The sequence below is a fragment of the Microcaecilia unicolor genome, chromosome 3 (assembly GCF_901765095.1).
Source record: "Microcaecilia unicolor chromosome 3, aMicUni1.1, whole genome shotgun sequence".
NCBI lineage: Eukaryota > Metazoa > Chordata > Amphibia > Gymnophiona > Siphonopidae > Microcaecilia > Microcaecilia unicolor.
The window spans coordinates 235,635,828-235,653,684 of record NC_044033.1 but is presented as its reverse complement, the minus strand read 5'-3'; the positions used below and the strand labels follow the sequence as shown (position 1 = coordinate 235,653,684).

The window sequence follows — 17,857 nt, the reverse complement described above, 5'->3', positions numbered from 1 at the left end:
GACACCCATCTTGTTTCGATAATACGGGTTTCCCTGCCCCTTCACGGAGCTGTCCTGCAAGGATGGCCCCAGGAAAACTTGGGTGCCCCCCGTTCAATTATGTCCCTCCACGTGTGCATGATCTGATAGTGTGACACTTTCAATACTGGAGTGGAATGTTTAATCTAAAAGGGAGCTGGATGTCAAAAAATAATCTGTTCTGTATCGTTACATCATGTAGAACTGACAAATCCTTAAATTTTTTGAAAGGATATACAGATTTTCCATCGATTTCAGGTTTTTGAATTAAATCAAAATTTCCCCCTATTCACATCCATTAGATATTACATCAGCAGAAGTGTAAAAGAAATCAGGGCTATCAGAATTTGGAGCATATATGTTCATTACTTTAACCCAGCAGTTGAGAATATGAAAGAATATTCATAAAAATATAACAATATGCAAAGAAGCAACATACAATGTATAAACCATGAGTTGATGGGTCCAAGGGAAAAACAGCCACCTGGCACTGACCTCTGTTAGATGGAATGATAGTGAAATAATTTCTTAATTATCATAACAACCACAATCTTAACATGAGTGAATATGAATATAGAAAGAATTATTAACGGAACATATTTGCACCCATATTAAATTATAATAATTAAAACATAATTGTAAATAGCACCTCATAATAATAAATCAATTATAATTGCAATGTTTACCCCCCTGTTTACTAAGCTGAATTAGAGATAACCGCTCAGCAATGTCAACACAGCCCTTTCAAAAGTGAATGGGCTGTGTCGACATTAATGCAATTCCAGCCGCTACCGTGGCTTAGCAAACAGGGGAGGGGGGTTAGATAATTATTGAGGTGTAGCATTATATAATATAATATAACATAGATTGGCAAATATAAACTATGCAGCTTAATTAAAATTAGTGGGGAACCATAAAACTTCTGCGGAGTGGAACGTAATTATATTTTTGGAAAAGTTATTCCTGATATCCTAGGTCTTCAATTTACTAAGGATTTTGAGCTGGAGTGGGCGCACTGAGTTCCAGTATGATAAGTTCCCATTGCCTATAGTAATTAAAGTGCTGAGATATACACAAGTCAAGGAGATTTTACATTAAGCCAGAATGAGAGTGCCAGTGAAACACGAAAGCAATGTTCTACAATTTCACCCAGATTTGAGCAAGAATGCCATGAAGATCAGAAAGCAATTTCTTGCTTTCAGATCCAGGATTCGGGAGGTAAATGCTTACTTTGGTCTGTTTTTTTTCTGGCATGAATATGAATCACTAATGGCAACTGCACAAAGGACTTTATACATCCTGACACACTAGTGTGGTATAATATTAAGACAGGTGTGAGAGGGTTCATCAAACATGAAGATTCAAGACATCAATAAAATAGCTTTGTTTAGATGAGGGATTACCTCAATAAATTGTTATCTGGATGTGAATATCTGAAGAAGTTGGAAAGTAGTGATTAAAACTGAAAGGATCTATTGTAAGAGCTATTGTAAAGGCAGCAAACCTTTTTGTAAGGAAAGTAAATAAAAGTAACAGTTCTCCAAAGTACTAGTTGACAAATACAAGAGATTGCAGAAAGAGGAAAACTGGTGACAATATCTGGAAAAGCTAAGAGAAGCTGGTAGAGAAGTCAGGAAAACAAAATGCAAATGGAAAGAAATTAGCCAATATGGTAAAATGGGGAGGGAGAACAGTACATTTTTTTTAGATGTTAGTGATAGGTGGAAGCGCAAAAGTGGCATTGCGAGACTCAAAGGTGAAAAGGAAGAATATAGAGAAGCTAATAAAGATAATGTGGAATTGCTTAACAAATATTTCTGTTCTGACTGTAAGAAAGATTACAGAAGACAAACACAAATAGAGATGGAGGGGTGGTAGCCCATGAATGATTTTTAGAGGACTGTGTTTCTGAGGCACTGGTTAAACCAAGGTGAACAAAGCAATGGGGCCAGATGGCATACATCTGAGGTTACTGAAGGAACTTAGAGTTCTTATAGCTCCACTGACTGACCTTTTCAATGTTTCTGTAGAGTCGGGAGTGGTCCAGAGGACTTAAGAAGAGCAGATGTGGAACTAAGGAAGAGGTTGAGAACTATAGGCCAGTAAGAGGGGCATAATCGAACAGGGCTGGCCATCTATAAGGGCAGCCATCTTTAAAGCCGGCCCCTTAAAGCGGCGTCCCAACCGTATTATTGAAGCAAGATAGCTGGCCACCTTTTATTTCAATAATATGGTTGGATCCGGTCAAATCTCAACATTTGGGCTGGATTTAGAGATGACCGGCATGGGTTTTCAGCGATAATGGAAACTCATGGCGGCCATCTCAAACCCGGCCAAATCCAAAGCATTTGGTGTGGGAGGAGCCAGCATTTGTAGTGCACTGGTCCCTCTGACATGAAAGAACACCAACCGGGCACCCTAGGGGGCACTGCAATGGACTTCACAAATTGCTCCCAGGTACAGAGCTCCCTTACCTTGATGCTGAGCCCCCCAAATCCCCCCAAAACTCACTGCCCACAACTGTACACCACTACCATAGCCCTTAGGGATTAAGGGGGGCACCTAGATGTGGATACAGTGGGTTTTGGGTTTTTATTGGAGGGCTCCCATTTACCACCACAAGTGTAACAGTTAGGGGGGATGGGCCTGGATCCACCTGTCTGAAGTGCACTGCACCCACTAAAAGCTGCTCCAGGGACCTGCATACTGCTGTCATGCAGCTGGGTATGACATTTGAGGCTGGCACAGAGGCTGGAAAAAAAATGTTTGTTTGTTTTTTTTTTTGGGTGGGAGGGGGTTGGTGACCACTGTGAGAGTAAGGGGAGGTCATCCCCGATTCCCTCCGGTGGTCATCTTGTCAGTTGGGGCACCTTTTTGAGGCTTGGTCGTGAATAAAAAGGGACCAAGTGAAGTCAGCCAAATGCTCGCCAGGGCCGGCTTTCTTTTTTCCATTATCGGGCGAAGCTGGCCACCTCGTAACCACGCCCCGTCCCGCCTTCGGTAAACTGCCGACACGCCCCCTTGAAGTTTGGCCGGCTCCGTGACGGAAAGCAGTTGAAACTGGCCAAAATCGGCTTTCGATTATACCGATTTGGCCGGGTTTAAGAGATAGCCGGCCATCTCCTGATTTGTGTCGGAAGATGGCCGGCCTTCTCTGAAAATAAGCAGGTAAGTCTGACTTTTTGTAGTAAGTAAATTAATGGAACTGCTTTAAAAAAAAAAAAAACAATAGGAAAGTTTTTGGAATCCAATGGATTACAGGATCTGAGTAGAAGCAGGTCTTTTTAGATAAATCTAATTAATTTTTTTGAATGGGTGACCAGACAGTTGGATTGAGGGAGATCACCAGATGCAGTGTATTTAGATTTTAGCAAAGCCTTTGACACAGTTCCACAAAAATGACTAATAAATAAACTAAGTACCCTCGATATTGTTTCTGAAGTGAATTACTGGAATGTGACAGCCAGGTACTTATAACCTGAACTGACCTCTGTTGGAAACATAATACTGGGCTACATATGCCCTTGTACTGCCCCAGTAAGGTAACTCTTATGTCCTTATGACCTATGTCCAGCAGTAGCATTACAGGAAGGAATCAAGAGAAAGTTCTACATCTGCAGAAGCTTACTAGAAGTCTAATAGATATTGTTGTAAAGAATAGAGTACGAAAATCTGCAGCTTCTAGTGTACCTATTAAAAACTAGTTTTTTTCATCTATCTCTTCACAGAGGTGAAAGAAGTAAGAGGCAACACAGGGTGAGAGAACAAAAGACCAGCAACATGTAAAGCCAACTTGGAGGGGCATAATTGAACGGTGCTGGCCAAATCGATGGCAGGCCAGCTTCTGGGCTGGCTCCATGACGGGGCGGAGCCAAGCGCATTTTCGAAATACGCTTGGCACCAGCCAAATCGCTCGCTGGGTTTAGAGCAGGATCGCCGGGTTTATATGAGATGGCCGGCTTCATTTTTCAGCCATAATGGAAACCGGGCCCGGCCATCTCAAACCCGGCGAAATGCAAGGCATTTGGGCATGGGAGGAGCCAGCATTTGTAGTGCACTGGCCCCCCTGACATGACAGGACACCAACTGGGCACCCTAGGGGGCACTTAAAATTAAAAAGAAAAATAGCTTCCAGGTGCACAGTACCCTTACCTTAGGTGCCGGCAATCTCCTGATTTGTGTCGGAAGATCGCCGGCGATCACTTTCGAAAATGAGCCTGAGAGTGAACCAGGAGGCAACCTCTACTGTCTGCTGAGAAGGTCATGGAGAAGCTTTTGGTAGATAGAGAGTTTATTGGATCCTCACTTCAGGAAAATCTATCAGAAGCATCAGATATTGACAGTTTATTTGCTGAGGAGATTTGCAAAATGTGAATATTAGCATGCTAAGTGGTAAAGAAGAACCCTCTCCCCCCTCCATATATAGAGCAGGTATTGGAAGAGTGTAAATTATTCACTTGGCTGTTAATCTTCTGTCCTTTTCTCAGACCCAGTAGCAGTAAAACAAAAGCAAAACACCAGCAGAGTGGAAGCATCACAAAACATTAGAGGTGTGGAGATATTTTTATGGATGGTGATTTCTTCAACTTGATATATTGCACTTCCTGACTGGCAAAAAAAAATTACATTAAACTATTAGGGCAAAAATAACACTATTACAATTGTAGGATAGAGAAATGATAGTGAAAGAAGCAATGTAGGCGAAGCCAATCTGCTCACAGCTGACAGTTACCGCATTATGAATCGATGAGGAACTCAGCCTTTTTAGCTTCAATGCTCTGGAATGGTTTTCTATCATATATCCAGTCAGAACTGTCATTTGCTTATTTTAAAATCCAGTTTTAAACTCATTGTTTTGAAATAACCAATGACATGGGGTGACGACTGGGAACTCAGAAGCCTCTTAATTAATTGTGACCTTCTGCTTATTTTGTATGCATGAGTTCTGTTCTATCGATTTTATGGCACTCTTTTTAATGATTTTATTTTGGAGTTCATATTTTTATGTTAAGCTCTCAGACCTGCTTATGATAAACAGCATAGCAAATGGAAACAATAAACATAAGCCTTTTATTTAAATTGACCCTCATGTTTACTAAGGAACAGTACACATTACTCCCCCAGATTCTATATATGGTGACTAAATTTACATGAGCAATTTTGGTTGAGTTGTACACATAACTTAAAAATCAATCATTCAGCACCAATAAATGGACCCTATCAAGCAATTAATGAAACTAATTGGCAATAATTAGAATTTATGTGCACACTTGCTAAGCGTATTTTATAAACTAATACTCATAAATTCTTCCATGCGGATTTCAAGAGGGGGATGATCAAGGTTGGGTCATGGGTGTTCCTAAAATCGTAAACACTGCCAATGGTAGTGACACCTTGGGGGCCATTTCATGAAAAGGGACCCTCTTCAAAAATAAGCTGCACCCGAATGTTGCTTCAAAATGAAAACATGTCTGTGAAATCAGTGGCATTTTGCATGTGCTTGAAGTTAGGAATGAGCTTCACTAACAAAACTTTTTCTCTATTTCATTAGCTTCATCATTTTCTGAAGAACTTCCACTTTAAGAACACTCTGGGTGAGGAAATCTTTTTTGATTGGAATGGTGATCTCACAATAAGTTATGATATTATAAGCCCAGTGATCCTACCTGATGGGACATGGATTAATGAAATTGTTGGAAGTTATAACCCTTATAGTCCACCAGAGCAGGAATTTACTATCTATGAAAAGGTGATGACGTGGGGCAGCGCATACACCAAGGTCAGATTTCATTTCAATTTAAACTCCTTGCTCTGGAATTTAAGGCCCTTCCCTTTTGCACCCCTTCTTACCCCAGCACTCTCATTTCTTCCTACAACCCTTCTCATCTTCTCCATTCTCTCTTTGCCTCCCACTTTCTATCCCTCCGGTCCATTTGTCTCACCTCCCGTCCAACTAACCTTCCATTCTGAGCAATTATTGGGTCATTTTGAGCCACCTGCTTAAACTATCCTTTCCCTTTGTTACACTCCCTGAGGTCCAGGATTGGAGCCACAGTCTACTTAATTTACTGAGAGGGGCATTTTCGATATGATGTCTAAGTCTGACTTTGGACATTTTGCAAAAAATATCCAAAATCTGAATAGGAAAGAAGGTCATTTTCAAAAAAGAAAAAGGTCTTCTTTCCCCCCCCCCCCCCCCCCCCCAAAAAAAAAAAAAATATTGTTTTTAAAGAGGTTTTGTGATTTGGACAATTTGTGTTTTGGTCCTTTTTCAAAAAAAATAGTCCAAGTGCAAAACGCACAAAGTCAAGCCATTAGGATGTAGAAGGAGCCAGCATTTTTAGTAGACCGGTTCCCCTGACATCCCAGGAAAGCAATGGGGCACCCTAGGGGGCACTGCAGTGGACTTCATAAAACACTCCCAGGTACACATCTCACCATTGTTCCCTTATCTTGTCTGTTGAACCCCCAAACCCCTCCTCAAAACCCACTTCCTCCAATTATAGGTGCCCTTATGGGTGAAGGGGGCAGGGCCGCCGAGAGGGGGGGATAAAATTCCACGGGCCCGTGCCTCCAGGGGGGTCCGGTGCCGGACTCCCACCCCACCCTCCATCATCAGGACCTCGCACCTCCTGAGGCCCTGAGGCATTTCCTGGTGCTCCCTTCCTTGTTGCGATGCTCTCAGCTTCATTTTTTTCCAGCCACCCTGCATTTAAGAAGTTGCAGCGGCGGCAAAAAAGCAGGCTCGCCTCTTATTTAAGCCCTTCCCCTTCTCTTTCAGCGTACACTGATGCAATTTCCGGTTTCCGTGAAGGCGGCACAGTGAATGCTGAGAGAGAAGGGGAAGGGCTTAAAGAAGAGGCGAGCCTGCATTTTCGCCACCGCTGCAACTTTTTAAATGCAGGGCGGCTGGCCTGGAAGGAAGGAAGGGCTGTCCCTCGTTGTCTTCATTTGTGGGTAGCATTTTTATTTATTCTCACTTATATTTTCTATCGTGCCGGCTTGTGCAGCATAGGAATGTACAAAGAGGAAGTATAATAACGGAACAACTTTTTGTAGTAATGTGTCATTTGGAGGGGCTGTTTATAGGGACTCCCTAGGTGTTGTATTTGTGCAGGCATTTTTTTTTCTCCTGGTAAAGGGTCACTAAAACAGAAATCATTTGAGATTCAGGTGCTCAACACTTATTTTATCTGCTTATTTATTTACTTATGATACTTATGTGCTGGAAACCTGAGGACACAGCTGGGGCTGGGAACTGAAACTCGGGGAGGGGGTGAAAAGGGGGGTAAGTTGGGGCAAGTCACTGGACATGGAGGGGAAGGGAGGGAGGACAGGGAGCAAAGGAGAATCACTGGGGATGAGTAGGGAGGGCAGGGGAGCGAGGAGAGTTGCGATGGATGGAGGGGAGGGTAGGATAAATGCTGGACATGGAAGTGAGGGAAGACAGGAAGGAGATGCACATGGATGGAGGGGAGAGGAGAAATTCTGGATATGGATGGAGGAGAGGGGAGAGTTGAAATGCTGGATATGGATGCAGGGGAGGGAAGAGAGGACATGAGATGAACATGGATGGAGGGAAGGAGAGAGAGGATAAATGCTGGACATGGATGGAGGAGAGGGAAGAGAGAGGAAGGAGATGCATCCTGACGGAGATGAGGGAAAGGGAAAAGAGGAGAAAAACTGCACATGGCTGGAGAAAATAGGCAAAAGCTGGATCCACTCTATACCTCTTCCAGTCAAGTCCGCGGAGGACCCAGCTTTTACCTAAGGATGTAGGGCAAGAAATGAAGAAAGGAAGAAAGTAAAGAAATAAATGGAAAGGAAACCCTGGAAGTGGAGTTAAAGGAGCAGATAGAGAGCAACAGAATCAGAGACTGGGACCAACATGATCTGAAATACAGTCACAAGACAACAAAGGTAGAAAAAATCATTTTATTTTCATTTTAGTGTTTGGAATATGTCCAATTTGAGAATTTACATCTGCTGTCTTATTTTGCAATGTATAGCAATGTTCTGTTTTTCTGGTATTGTGCTGCATGCAGAATCTGTATGCTAATTTGGTTTCTGTCATTTTGGGTATACTGGGGAGGGGTGGGAGGGCTCTGAGAACTGGTCTGCACAGCTCCCTGCAGTTGCTAAGACCGGCCCTGTCCGTCGTAGACCATCTGCCACCAGGCTGGGCCCCCTGCATTGAAATCACAGCGCCTCTCACCTCCGTGTGAAAGTGCTGCAGGCAGCAGCAGATCGCCTCCCTTCGGGCTTCCTTCCCTCTCTGTGTCCCGCCCTCACGGAAGTTACGTCTGATGAGGGCGGGACACAGGGAGGGAGGGAGGCAATCTGCTGCTGCCTGCAGTGCCTTCACATGGAGGTGAGAGGCGCTGTGATTTCAATGCAGGGGCCCGCTGGTGCGTGGAGGGGGGGTGGGTGTTGGGGGAGCGGTGGCGACCTCGGGGGGGGGGGGGGGCCCAGGGAGTGGCCTTGTCCCGGGCCTAGCTCAGTCTCTCGGTGGCCCTGGAAGGGGGCACCTATATGTGGGCACAGTAGGTTTCTGGTGAGTTTTGGAGGGTTCACGGTTTCCTCCACTAATGTAACAGGTAGTGTGAGGTATAGGCCTGGGTCCACCTGTCTACAGTGCACTGCACCCACCACTAGACTATTCCAGGGACATGCATGCTGTTCTAATGGACCTGAGTATAACATCTGAGGTTGGCGTACAGGCTGGCAAGTAATGTTTTAAATCACATTTTTAGGGGGTTGGAGGCAGTTAGAGACCACTGGGGGAGGAAGGGGAAGTCACCCCTGATTCCCTCCAGAGGTCATCTGGTCATTTAGGGCACCTTTTTGTGCCTTGTTTGTTATACAAACAGGTCTAGATCAAAACGTCTTAGTGTTAGTCTTGGCCGGTTTTGTTCTGTTCCATTATGGCTGAAAAACGTTCAAGTGTTAGGAACACCCAAATCCCATCCTTAACATGCCCCTGACAAGCCCTCTTGTGATTTGAACGCACTTCTGATGGACTTCATAGAAAAACATCTAAAAATTGATTTTGAAAATACCAATTTGGGTGTTTTGTGAGAAAAACGTCCAAATGCAGATTTATGCCACTTTTTGGACATTTTTCTCTTTTGAAAATGAGCCCATAAATTTATTTAATTTAATTTAATTTTTACTCTATTTAAATTTTCATCTCATTTTATTTTAATGCTCTTTTTTTTCTTCTTTCCTCCTGGTTTTATTTGAGTATTGTACAGTGCTCAACTTTGGGAAGCCTTTATAGAATCCAAGGTATTATGTATGTTGCTGTAAAACATATAACAATGTTCAAAGGCTAATTAAAAAAAATACTAAGTACCCAAATATTGGAAACTAGTGCCCCTATTTTCAGCTAAACTTAACAGCCTAACTTTTCAGGTTCAAATTCAACTACAGCATTTTTTTAGTTTCCTGAGCAGTTTACTAGATTTTTTGTTTGTTTTATTTGTGGTTTATTTTTATTTGAATTTATTTTATTTCAATATATATACAAGCATACAAACTTGTTTCAGAAATACAGCAAGAATATAACAAAATAAAGTTTCTATATAACTAAACAAATAAATTTCACGCTTCCTTAGACCACTAAGTTTATACAAGTGGGAGGCGAAATGAATAGAGAAGTTTACATGTACATAATATATATTGTAAAGTTAAATAGGCAGCATGTCTCTCAATTTCTTTTAAACTTTCAGTTGTTTCATTTCTATAAATGATTTAAGATGTTCCGGAGAATAAAACACATATTTTGTTGTTCCCAGATTTACTATACATTTACATGGATACGCTAAAAAGAAGGAGGCCCCCACCTCCAACGTCTCCCTCTTCAAAGCTAGAAATGCCTTTCTCTTTATCTGGGTCTGTTTTGTAACATCGGGATAGATCCATATCCTTTCCCCTCCAAAGAGGGATTTCGCATTTTTAAAGTATAGTCTCATTACAGCGTCCAGATCCTGCTCGAAGACAAATGACACTAATAAGGTAGATCTCTGGGTAATATCTTCTAGGGATTGTTCCAACAATAGTGAAATATTATTTGAGTTTATTTGGCCTTTAGCCTCGTCTCCCAGCCTTCTCTTTTCCCCTGAAGAGCTTTCAATATAATAAATTTTATTTATCGGAGGCATAGAATCTTTCAAGAATTTCAAATTTTCATTTAGGTATCTTTTGAATAAGTCTAACGGAGCATACCCAGGGGACTTAGGGAAATTCAGGACCCGAAGATTCAGGCGTCTATTATAATTCTCTATATATTCTATTTTCCTTCTCAGCTCAGTATTATCCTTTATTGCAGTTATTTTAAAGTTTTGTAGCTGTCCCAAGTCTTTTTCTACTTTAGTCATTTTCAAATCAAATTCTTGTTTCACAGTATCTACCGTATTTTTCACTTCATCAAACTTCCCATTAAGGAGCTGTAACTCTGTGGTTTATTTTTAAGTTCCATTTTTTTAGTCTCATGTATTGTTTACTAGATTGATTGTCTTATTCAGGGGTTTTTTTTACATTTCTTGTTCAATGTCATCAATAGTGCATTCTATTATATAATAGTCTGCACTGTTATTCAAATTGTGCACAGTATTGCTCAAATATTGTGTCCTATCTCTACTACTACTACTACTACTATTATTACTACTACTAATCATCATTTCTATAGCGCTACAAGGCATACGCAGCGCTGCACACCATACACAAAAAAGACAGTCCCTGCTCAAAGAGCTTACAATCTAGATAAGGCATGAGTCAGACAGAACAATTAAGGGTAGGGGAATAAAGAGGTGAGGATAAAGGATAGGGCAATAAGTGAGGGTACTGAGTAAGAGAGTCATGGTTAGGAGTCGAAAGCAGTAGCAAAGAGGTGGGTTTTAAGCCTAGATTTGAAGACAGCCAGAGACTGAACCTGACGTACCGGCTCAGGGAGTCTATTCCAGGCATAGGGAGCAGTGAGATAGAAGGAACGGAGCCTGGAGTTAGCAGTTATACACAGTAGACTAAGGGCTCTGTTTACTGAGCTGTGTTATAGGCACGCTAGCATTTTTAGCATATGCTAAAAATTAGCATGCACTAACGCTAGAGACACCCATAGGGTGTCTGACAGGGCCATAAATTCAGTAAATCGATTCAAAAAAATTGACGTGGAAAAACTTATGCATTGAGCTCTATTCTATATAGGATTTTCACATTTTATAGAATTGCACTTAAGTGCCCTTGCATTTATGCCCACTAAAACAAGGTATAGATGCCACAGCCTAAATTAGATGTGAATTGGTTTATTCTATAACTAGATGTGTAACTGATAGGAATGCCCCAAAACTCGCCTAACCCCCCCCCCCCCTTGAAATTATATGCTTCAGAAGTTACATGCACATTATTTTAGAATGCAATATATATTTCCAACTCCTAATTATGGCCAATTATTGATTGTTAGCAGTCAATCATTGGTGCAGATTGGCTCATTAATCAATTAAGTTGCACATGCAAATTGGCTATGCATGCTGATTTGCATGTGCAATTTAGTTGCCATATATAGAATTCAGGGTATGTATGCCTATTCAATAATATTACGTGTTGTAGAACAACAGTGCTTAATATTGTCAAGGTCTCAGGCTCAAAACAAACAGTTACAGACTCTGGAACAATGTGAGCCCTTGGCCTACTGTTGTCGAGCGGCAGCAGGAGGCAAACCCCCCAACCAGGACTAGACTAACAAACAAGGATGGAGCTGGATTCTGGAACGGACTTAGCTTGGTTGGAACTGGATTCTGGAACAGACTTGGCTTGGCTGGAACTGGATGCTAGATGCTGGAACGGACTTGGCTTGGCAGGCAGTGCTGGAACAGACTGGACTGGAGCTGAAGCTGTAGGCAGACAGTGCTGGAACAATAGGATTCAGGATACTCAAGCAGGATTCAGGATTCTCAAACAGGCTTGGCGGAACAGGATTCAGGATGCCCAAGCAGGATTCAGGATTCTAAAACAGGCTTGGATGGAACAGGATTCAGGATGCTCAAGCAAACAGGATTCAGGATGCTCAAGCAAACAGGATTCAGGATTCTCACACAAGCTTGGCTGAAACAGGATTGAGGATTCTCAAACAAACAGGATTCAGGATTCTCACACAAGCTTGGCTGGAACAGGATTCAGGATTCTCAAACAAACAGGATTCAGGATTCTCACACAAGCTTGTCTGGAACAGGATTCAGGATGCTGAAGCAAACAGGATTCAGGATTCTCACACAAGCTTGGCTGGAAAAGGATTCAGGATTCTCAAACTGGGCGGACACAAGCAGGGTCAGAACTAAAGCTGAAGGCTTGCAGGGCAGACACAAGCAAGATGGGAACTGACCCACACAGACAAACAACAGAACTAAGGCTGAAGCTGAAGGTAGAGGGGATTAGAGCAAGCAAGGCAGACTAGGCAGGACACAAAGCTGACCCACACAGACAAACAGAGAAGAACAGAAGCAGAAGTGCACACAGGCACCCTAAACAAGAAATCAAGACAGAAGTGCCAGGGGCACACAGACAAGAACAAGGCAGAAGTGCTACACTGTACATGGACTAACCTGGAGACCTTTGGCATTGCAAAGGCCCTGAATGAAAGTCTACCACTTCCTTATAAACAGGACAGAGGCAGGAAATACACTGAACACCAAAGTGAGGCTTGAAACATGCAGGAAGTGGAAACCCTACAGGACAGAGGCAGGAAACACACTGAACACCAAAGTGAGGCTTGAAACACGCAGGAAGTGGAAACCCTACAGAACAGAGGCAGGAAACACACTGAACACCAAAGTGAGGCTTGAAACACGCAGGAAGTGGAAACCCTACAGAACAGAGGCAGGAAACACACTGAACACCAAAGTGAGGCTTGAAACACACAGGAAAGAAACAACAGTGCAAACAGGAGCCAGCTCAGAAGCTGACCATCGGGACATAAGCTGAGTCAAAGATGGATCATGACCACAGTTGTGACAAATATTGCGTAATAGGGTACACTATTAAGCAATAGCGGGGCCAATTTGAGCAATCAATGGCTCTATTTTAACAACAATGCTCACTTTTAGTTATCTGGGCCCCAAATTATGGAACTTGATGTATGTAATCAGTCCTCTTTTCCTGCCTTCAAACAAGCCCTGAAAGACTGTCTGTTCTCTGGCTTTCACTCCCTCTTCTCGATATCTTGATCAACCTCTCGTCCTTTCTCCCTGATCTTCCCTTCTACCTGTATCTTTGCTTTTTTATGCATTGTAAACCACTTCCTGTCTGTTTAGACCATAGTGGTATATCAAATATGCTGTAATAAATAAATACAGATGCTTATCATTCAATAAACCAGTCGATAACGGAGTCAGATGCAGTGTACAAAGCCTCAAGATCACCAGGTAGACTTGTGAATTGACGAGTATTGGTGATGTGTTCCATTGTCTGGCAGACAGTACATAGACGGTTTGGGTCACCTTTAAAGCTCCAGTGCAATTCATTGAATGCATACTGACCATAGCCTGACTGAAACTGTTTTATAACTATGACCACAAATGATGTGGAAGGTTGAAACCAGGTCATCAGATCTTGTTCAAGATCCGAGTAACATGTATTTGTGGTCAACTATCTTGTACCACAGACTGCCTTCGGTCAGGTCCGAGTCTGGAATGTGAAATCAGATTGGATTTCTCAACAATAGGTGTCTTGAGAGTGAGTCGGAAATGTCACGGTGAAGTGGAAGCTCTAGGAATTCTTGGATCCAAGCGAGTAAACTACCTGTGGTGCTCCAATGACAAATGTTTGGTGAGCTAATATTAATCATCATTGGTAGCCACTGAGTATCAGTAGGTCATAGAGTTTCACTAATGATCCACTTTGAGGAATTTAGCAGTTGTACATCAAATTGGCCCACTACTCCAGCAAAATGTAACAGAGCAACAGAGCACTTGTTCTCAAAGGGCTGGTCCAACCGTTAGACATGACTATCTAGACATCTAGGAAGCTAGCTTCTTCAGGGCAGCAAAAAACAGATGCAAAGCCAAACAATAGTTTCTGACAGCCAAGCAAACTCAAAGAAACAGCAAATTTGTAAAACAAGGGGTACATTTAGGATACTGACTCCCAAAATTGGGCCCATAATTCCTTTGATAATTACCTTATGAAATTCTACACAAGGGGGCTGCTATTCAGTATGAATGGATGGGCTGTTGTTTGCATGTGGTTAACGATGGTGATGTGCATCCTTTCAAAAGAGTTCACACTCTTTTCTCGATAATGCACCCATTGAAATCATTGTGGAAAAGAGTGTGCACGATTTCAACATAAGTGTTGTCCTATTTGCAAATAGTTTGCAGTTTTCTATAAGAGTGAACATTCAGTGACTTTGTTCCCATGATAACAGCATTGCCAAAAGACAACAAATAAAATGAACATACCCCTAAATGACATGGAAAATGGAAGGAAACAAAAGTTTTTGCCTGTCCTTCCCTATTATACAACGCTCTAATTCTGTATAGATTGCTAATATTTGGATATGCAAATTTGGGCATAGATAGCAGATCTGTGTATAAACTAATTAGCCAATTAAGCATTAACAAGCCCTTAATTGGCAGTAATTAGGAGTTGCGTATGAATCCGCATTCTGCCCAATTCTGTAACATGCATGCCTAAATTTCAAAGCGTGCAACTCATAAGGGTGTGTGGGTATGGGAAGGGCATGGACAGGTAAGAGGCAATCCCATAAGTTAGTTGCGATGTTATAGAATACCTACATTTGCACACCTAATTGCCATCGGTTGGGTTCCAGCACTTACACCAACCTTTCAACAGGTGTAAATACTCGCGCCCAAAGTTAGGTGTGAAATGCACACTAACCTAATATTCTCAAAAAGTCAGTTCATGCAGTTACAGAATACTGCCATGGCACTCATTATTTCAGTGCCTATCTTTAAGAACATAAGAATAGCCATATTGGGTCAGACCAATGGTCCATCTAGCCTAGTGTCCTGCTTCTGTGGCCAATTCAGGTCATGAATACCTTGCAGAATCCTAATTAGCAGCAACATTCCATGCTACCCATCTAGGGACAAATAGTAGCTTCACCCATGTCTATCTCAATAGCAGGAATATGGACCTTTGTTCCAGGAACTTATCCAAACCATTTTAAAACCCAGATACGTTAATTGCAGTTACCACATCCTCTGGCAATGAGCTCCAGAGCTTAGTTATTCATTGAGTGAAAAATATTTCCTACTTTTTGAGGTCCGTCATCAATATTTTTGACCAATGATCAAATCTTTACAGTCGATTCTGAAACCAGAGTACTAGGGGTATTGCCTGGCTCTTCATTCACCTTTGCTTCCCATATTAATCAGAAGTGGAAGAAAATGCTATTCAAAATGAGACAGCTTCATCTAGTCAGATCATTGTTTGACCAAAAAGCCTTCACACTACTAGTCCAAATGTTAGTCCTATCTTACTTGGATTACCGTAACATTCTATTTCTTGGTATTAAGTGTCAATATCAGAAAAAACCTCAAGTCAGAACACAGCTGCAAGACTAATATACAGGTTGAATAGATATACCAATCTTTCAACTCATCTAAACAAATTGCACTGGTTTCCCATAGTAGAAAGACTCAGTTTCAAAGCTGCTTGTTTAGTTTTTCAAATCCTTCAGGGCATCTATTGAACTGCTGACTAAGTCCACTTCACTACGTCTAGTCCAGTCTAACAGACTGAAGCAACAACTGATGCTAGCATCACAGTTCCAAAAGACAATTAGAAATCAGAAGATTTTTAACTCTCTATTCCCTGTTCTTGGAGTCAAAATATAGAACTCACTACCTATTCCCATCAGAACAGAAAACAGCTACCTCATCTTCAGGAAGAGGCTAAAAACCTTTCTCTTCCCAAAGACTGCTTCAGAACATTCCATCATGACTTCTACCTCCTAGTATCATCCATTATCCTTTCATTAATGTTTTTAATCCAATGGTCTCTAATGTTTCTTAAACCTCACACTAACACTACTTGCTTTTGTCTCACCTAGAATGTAAATCACAGTGAATCCTGGAAAGGGGATAACAGTGGTATACAAGAATTGTTTTGAACTGATTTGAATTTAATTGAATTTTCATTTACTATGTTACTATCAAGCTTATTTTCGAAAGAGAAGGGCGCCCATCTTTTGACACATATCGGGAGATGGGCATCCTTCTCACAGGGTCGCCCAAATCGACATAATCGAAAGCCGATTTTGGGCGTCCTCAACTGCTTTCCGTCGCAGGGATGACCAAAGTTCACGGGGGCGTATCAGAAGCATAGCAAAGGCGGGACTGGGGCGTGCTTAACACATGGGTGTCCTCGGCCGATAATGGAAAAAAGAAGGGCATCCCTGACGAACACTTGGCTGACTTTACTTGGTCCTTTTTTTCTTTTAACGACCAAGGCACAAAAATGTGCACTAAATGACCAGATGACCACCGGAGGGAATCGGGAATGACCTCCCCCTACACCCCCAGTGGTCACTAACCACTTCCCACCCTAAAAAAAATATATATTTTTTTTCCAGCCTCTATGCCAGCCTCAAATATCATGCACCAACTTAACTTTTACTCTGAAATGGTGAATACCATGACAGAACATTGTAAGCCACATTGAGCCTGCAAATAGGTGGGAAAATTTGGGATACAAATGCAACAAATAAATAAATAAAATATCCAGCTCCATGACAGCAGTATGCGGGTCCCTGGAGCAGTTTTAGTGGGTACTGCAGTGCACTTCAGGCAGGCGGACACAGGCCCATCCCCCCCACCTGTTACACTTGTGGTGGTAAATGTGAGCCCTCCAAGACCCACCACAAATCCACTGTACCCACATCTAGGTGCCCCCCTTCATCCCTAAGGGCTATGGTAGTGGTGTACAGTTGTGGGGAGTGGGTTTTGGGGGGGGGGGGGGTTGGGGGCTCAGCACACAAGGTAAGGGAGGTATGCACCTGGGAGCTTTTTCTGAAGTCCACTGCAATGCCCCCTAGGGTGCCCGGTTGGTGTCCTGGCATGTCAGGGAGACCAGTGCACTATGAATGCTGGCTCCTCCCACGACCAAATGGCTTGCATTTGGTCGTTTCTGAGATGGACGTCCTTGGTTTCCATTATTGCCGAAAATCAGGGATGACCATCTCTAAGGTTGACCTAAATGTTGAGATTTGGGCGTCCCCGATCGTATTATCGAAATGAAAGATGACAGCCCATCTTGTTTCGATAATATGGGTTTCCCTGCCCCTTCGCGGGATATCCTGTGAGGACGCCAGAAAAACTTGGGCGCCCCATTCAGTTATGCCCCTCCACGACTGCTTAAAGATGTGCTATCTCCATATTTCCATGCTATATTCAATAGTAACATTTATACTTATTATGGTTTATTTACCACCTTTTTGAGAGCATTCACTCATGGTAGTGTACAGCAAGATATGCCAAACACATGCAATAGAAAATTACAGTAGTAAAAATATTCAAACAACAATATAAATTATGGTGTACTCGCTACATTACAATCCAGCTTATTTTCGAAGGAGATCGCCGGCCGTCTTCTGACACAAATCGGGAGATGGCCGGCGATCTCCTGAACACGGCCAAATCGGTATAATCGAAAGCCAATTTTGGCTGGCACCAACTGCTTTCTGTAGCGGAGCCGTCCAAACTTCAAGGGGGCGTGCCAGTAGGGTAGTGAAGGCGGGACGGGGGCGTGGTCAAGAGATGGCCGGCTTCGCCCGATAATAGAAAAAAGAAAGCCGGCCTTGACAAGCATTTCACCGGCTTCA

The 17,857-nt window shown here is 42.4% G+C and overlaps 1 protein-coding gene across 1 annotated transcript in view; it reads left to right on the top strand.

Moving 5' to 3' along the window:
* Positions 1–17,857, top strand: part of LOC115464449 (vomeronasal type-2 receptor 26-like) — a 40,895-nt gene that overhangs the window by 9,689 nt on the left and 13,349 nt on the right. Inside the window, exon 4 of the mRNA XM_030194828.1 lies at positions 5,570–5,797. Within this exon, the coding sequence (XP_030050688.1) occupies positions 5,570–5,797 (228 nt within the window). The remainder of the gene's footprint in view (positions 1–5,569; positions 5,798–17,857) is intronic.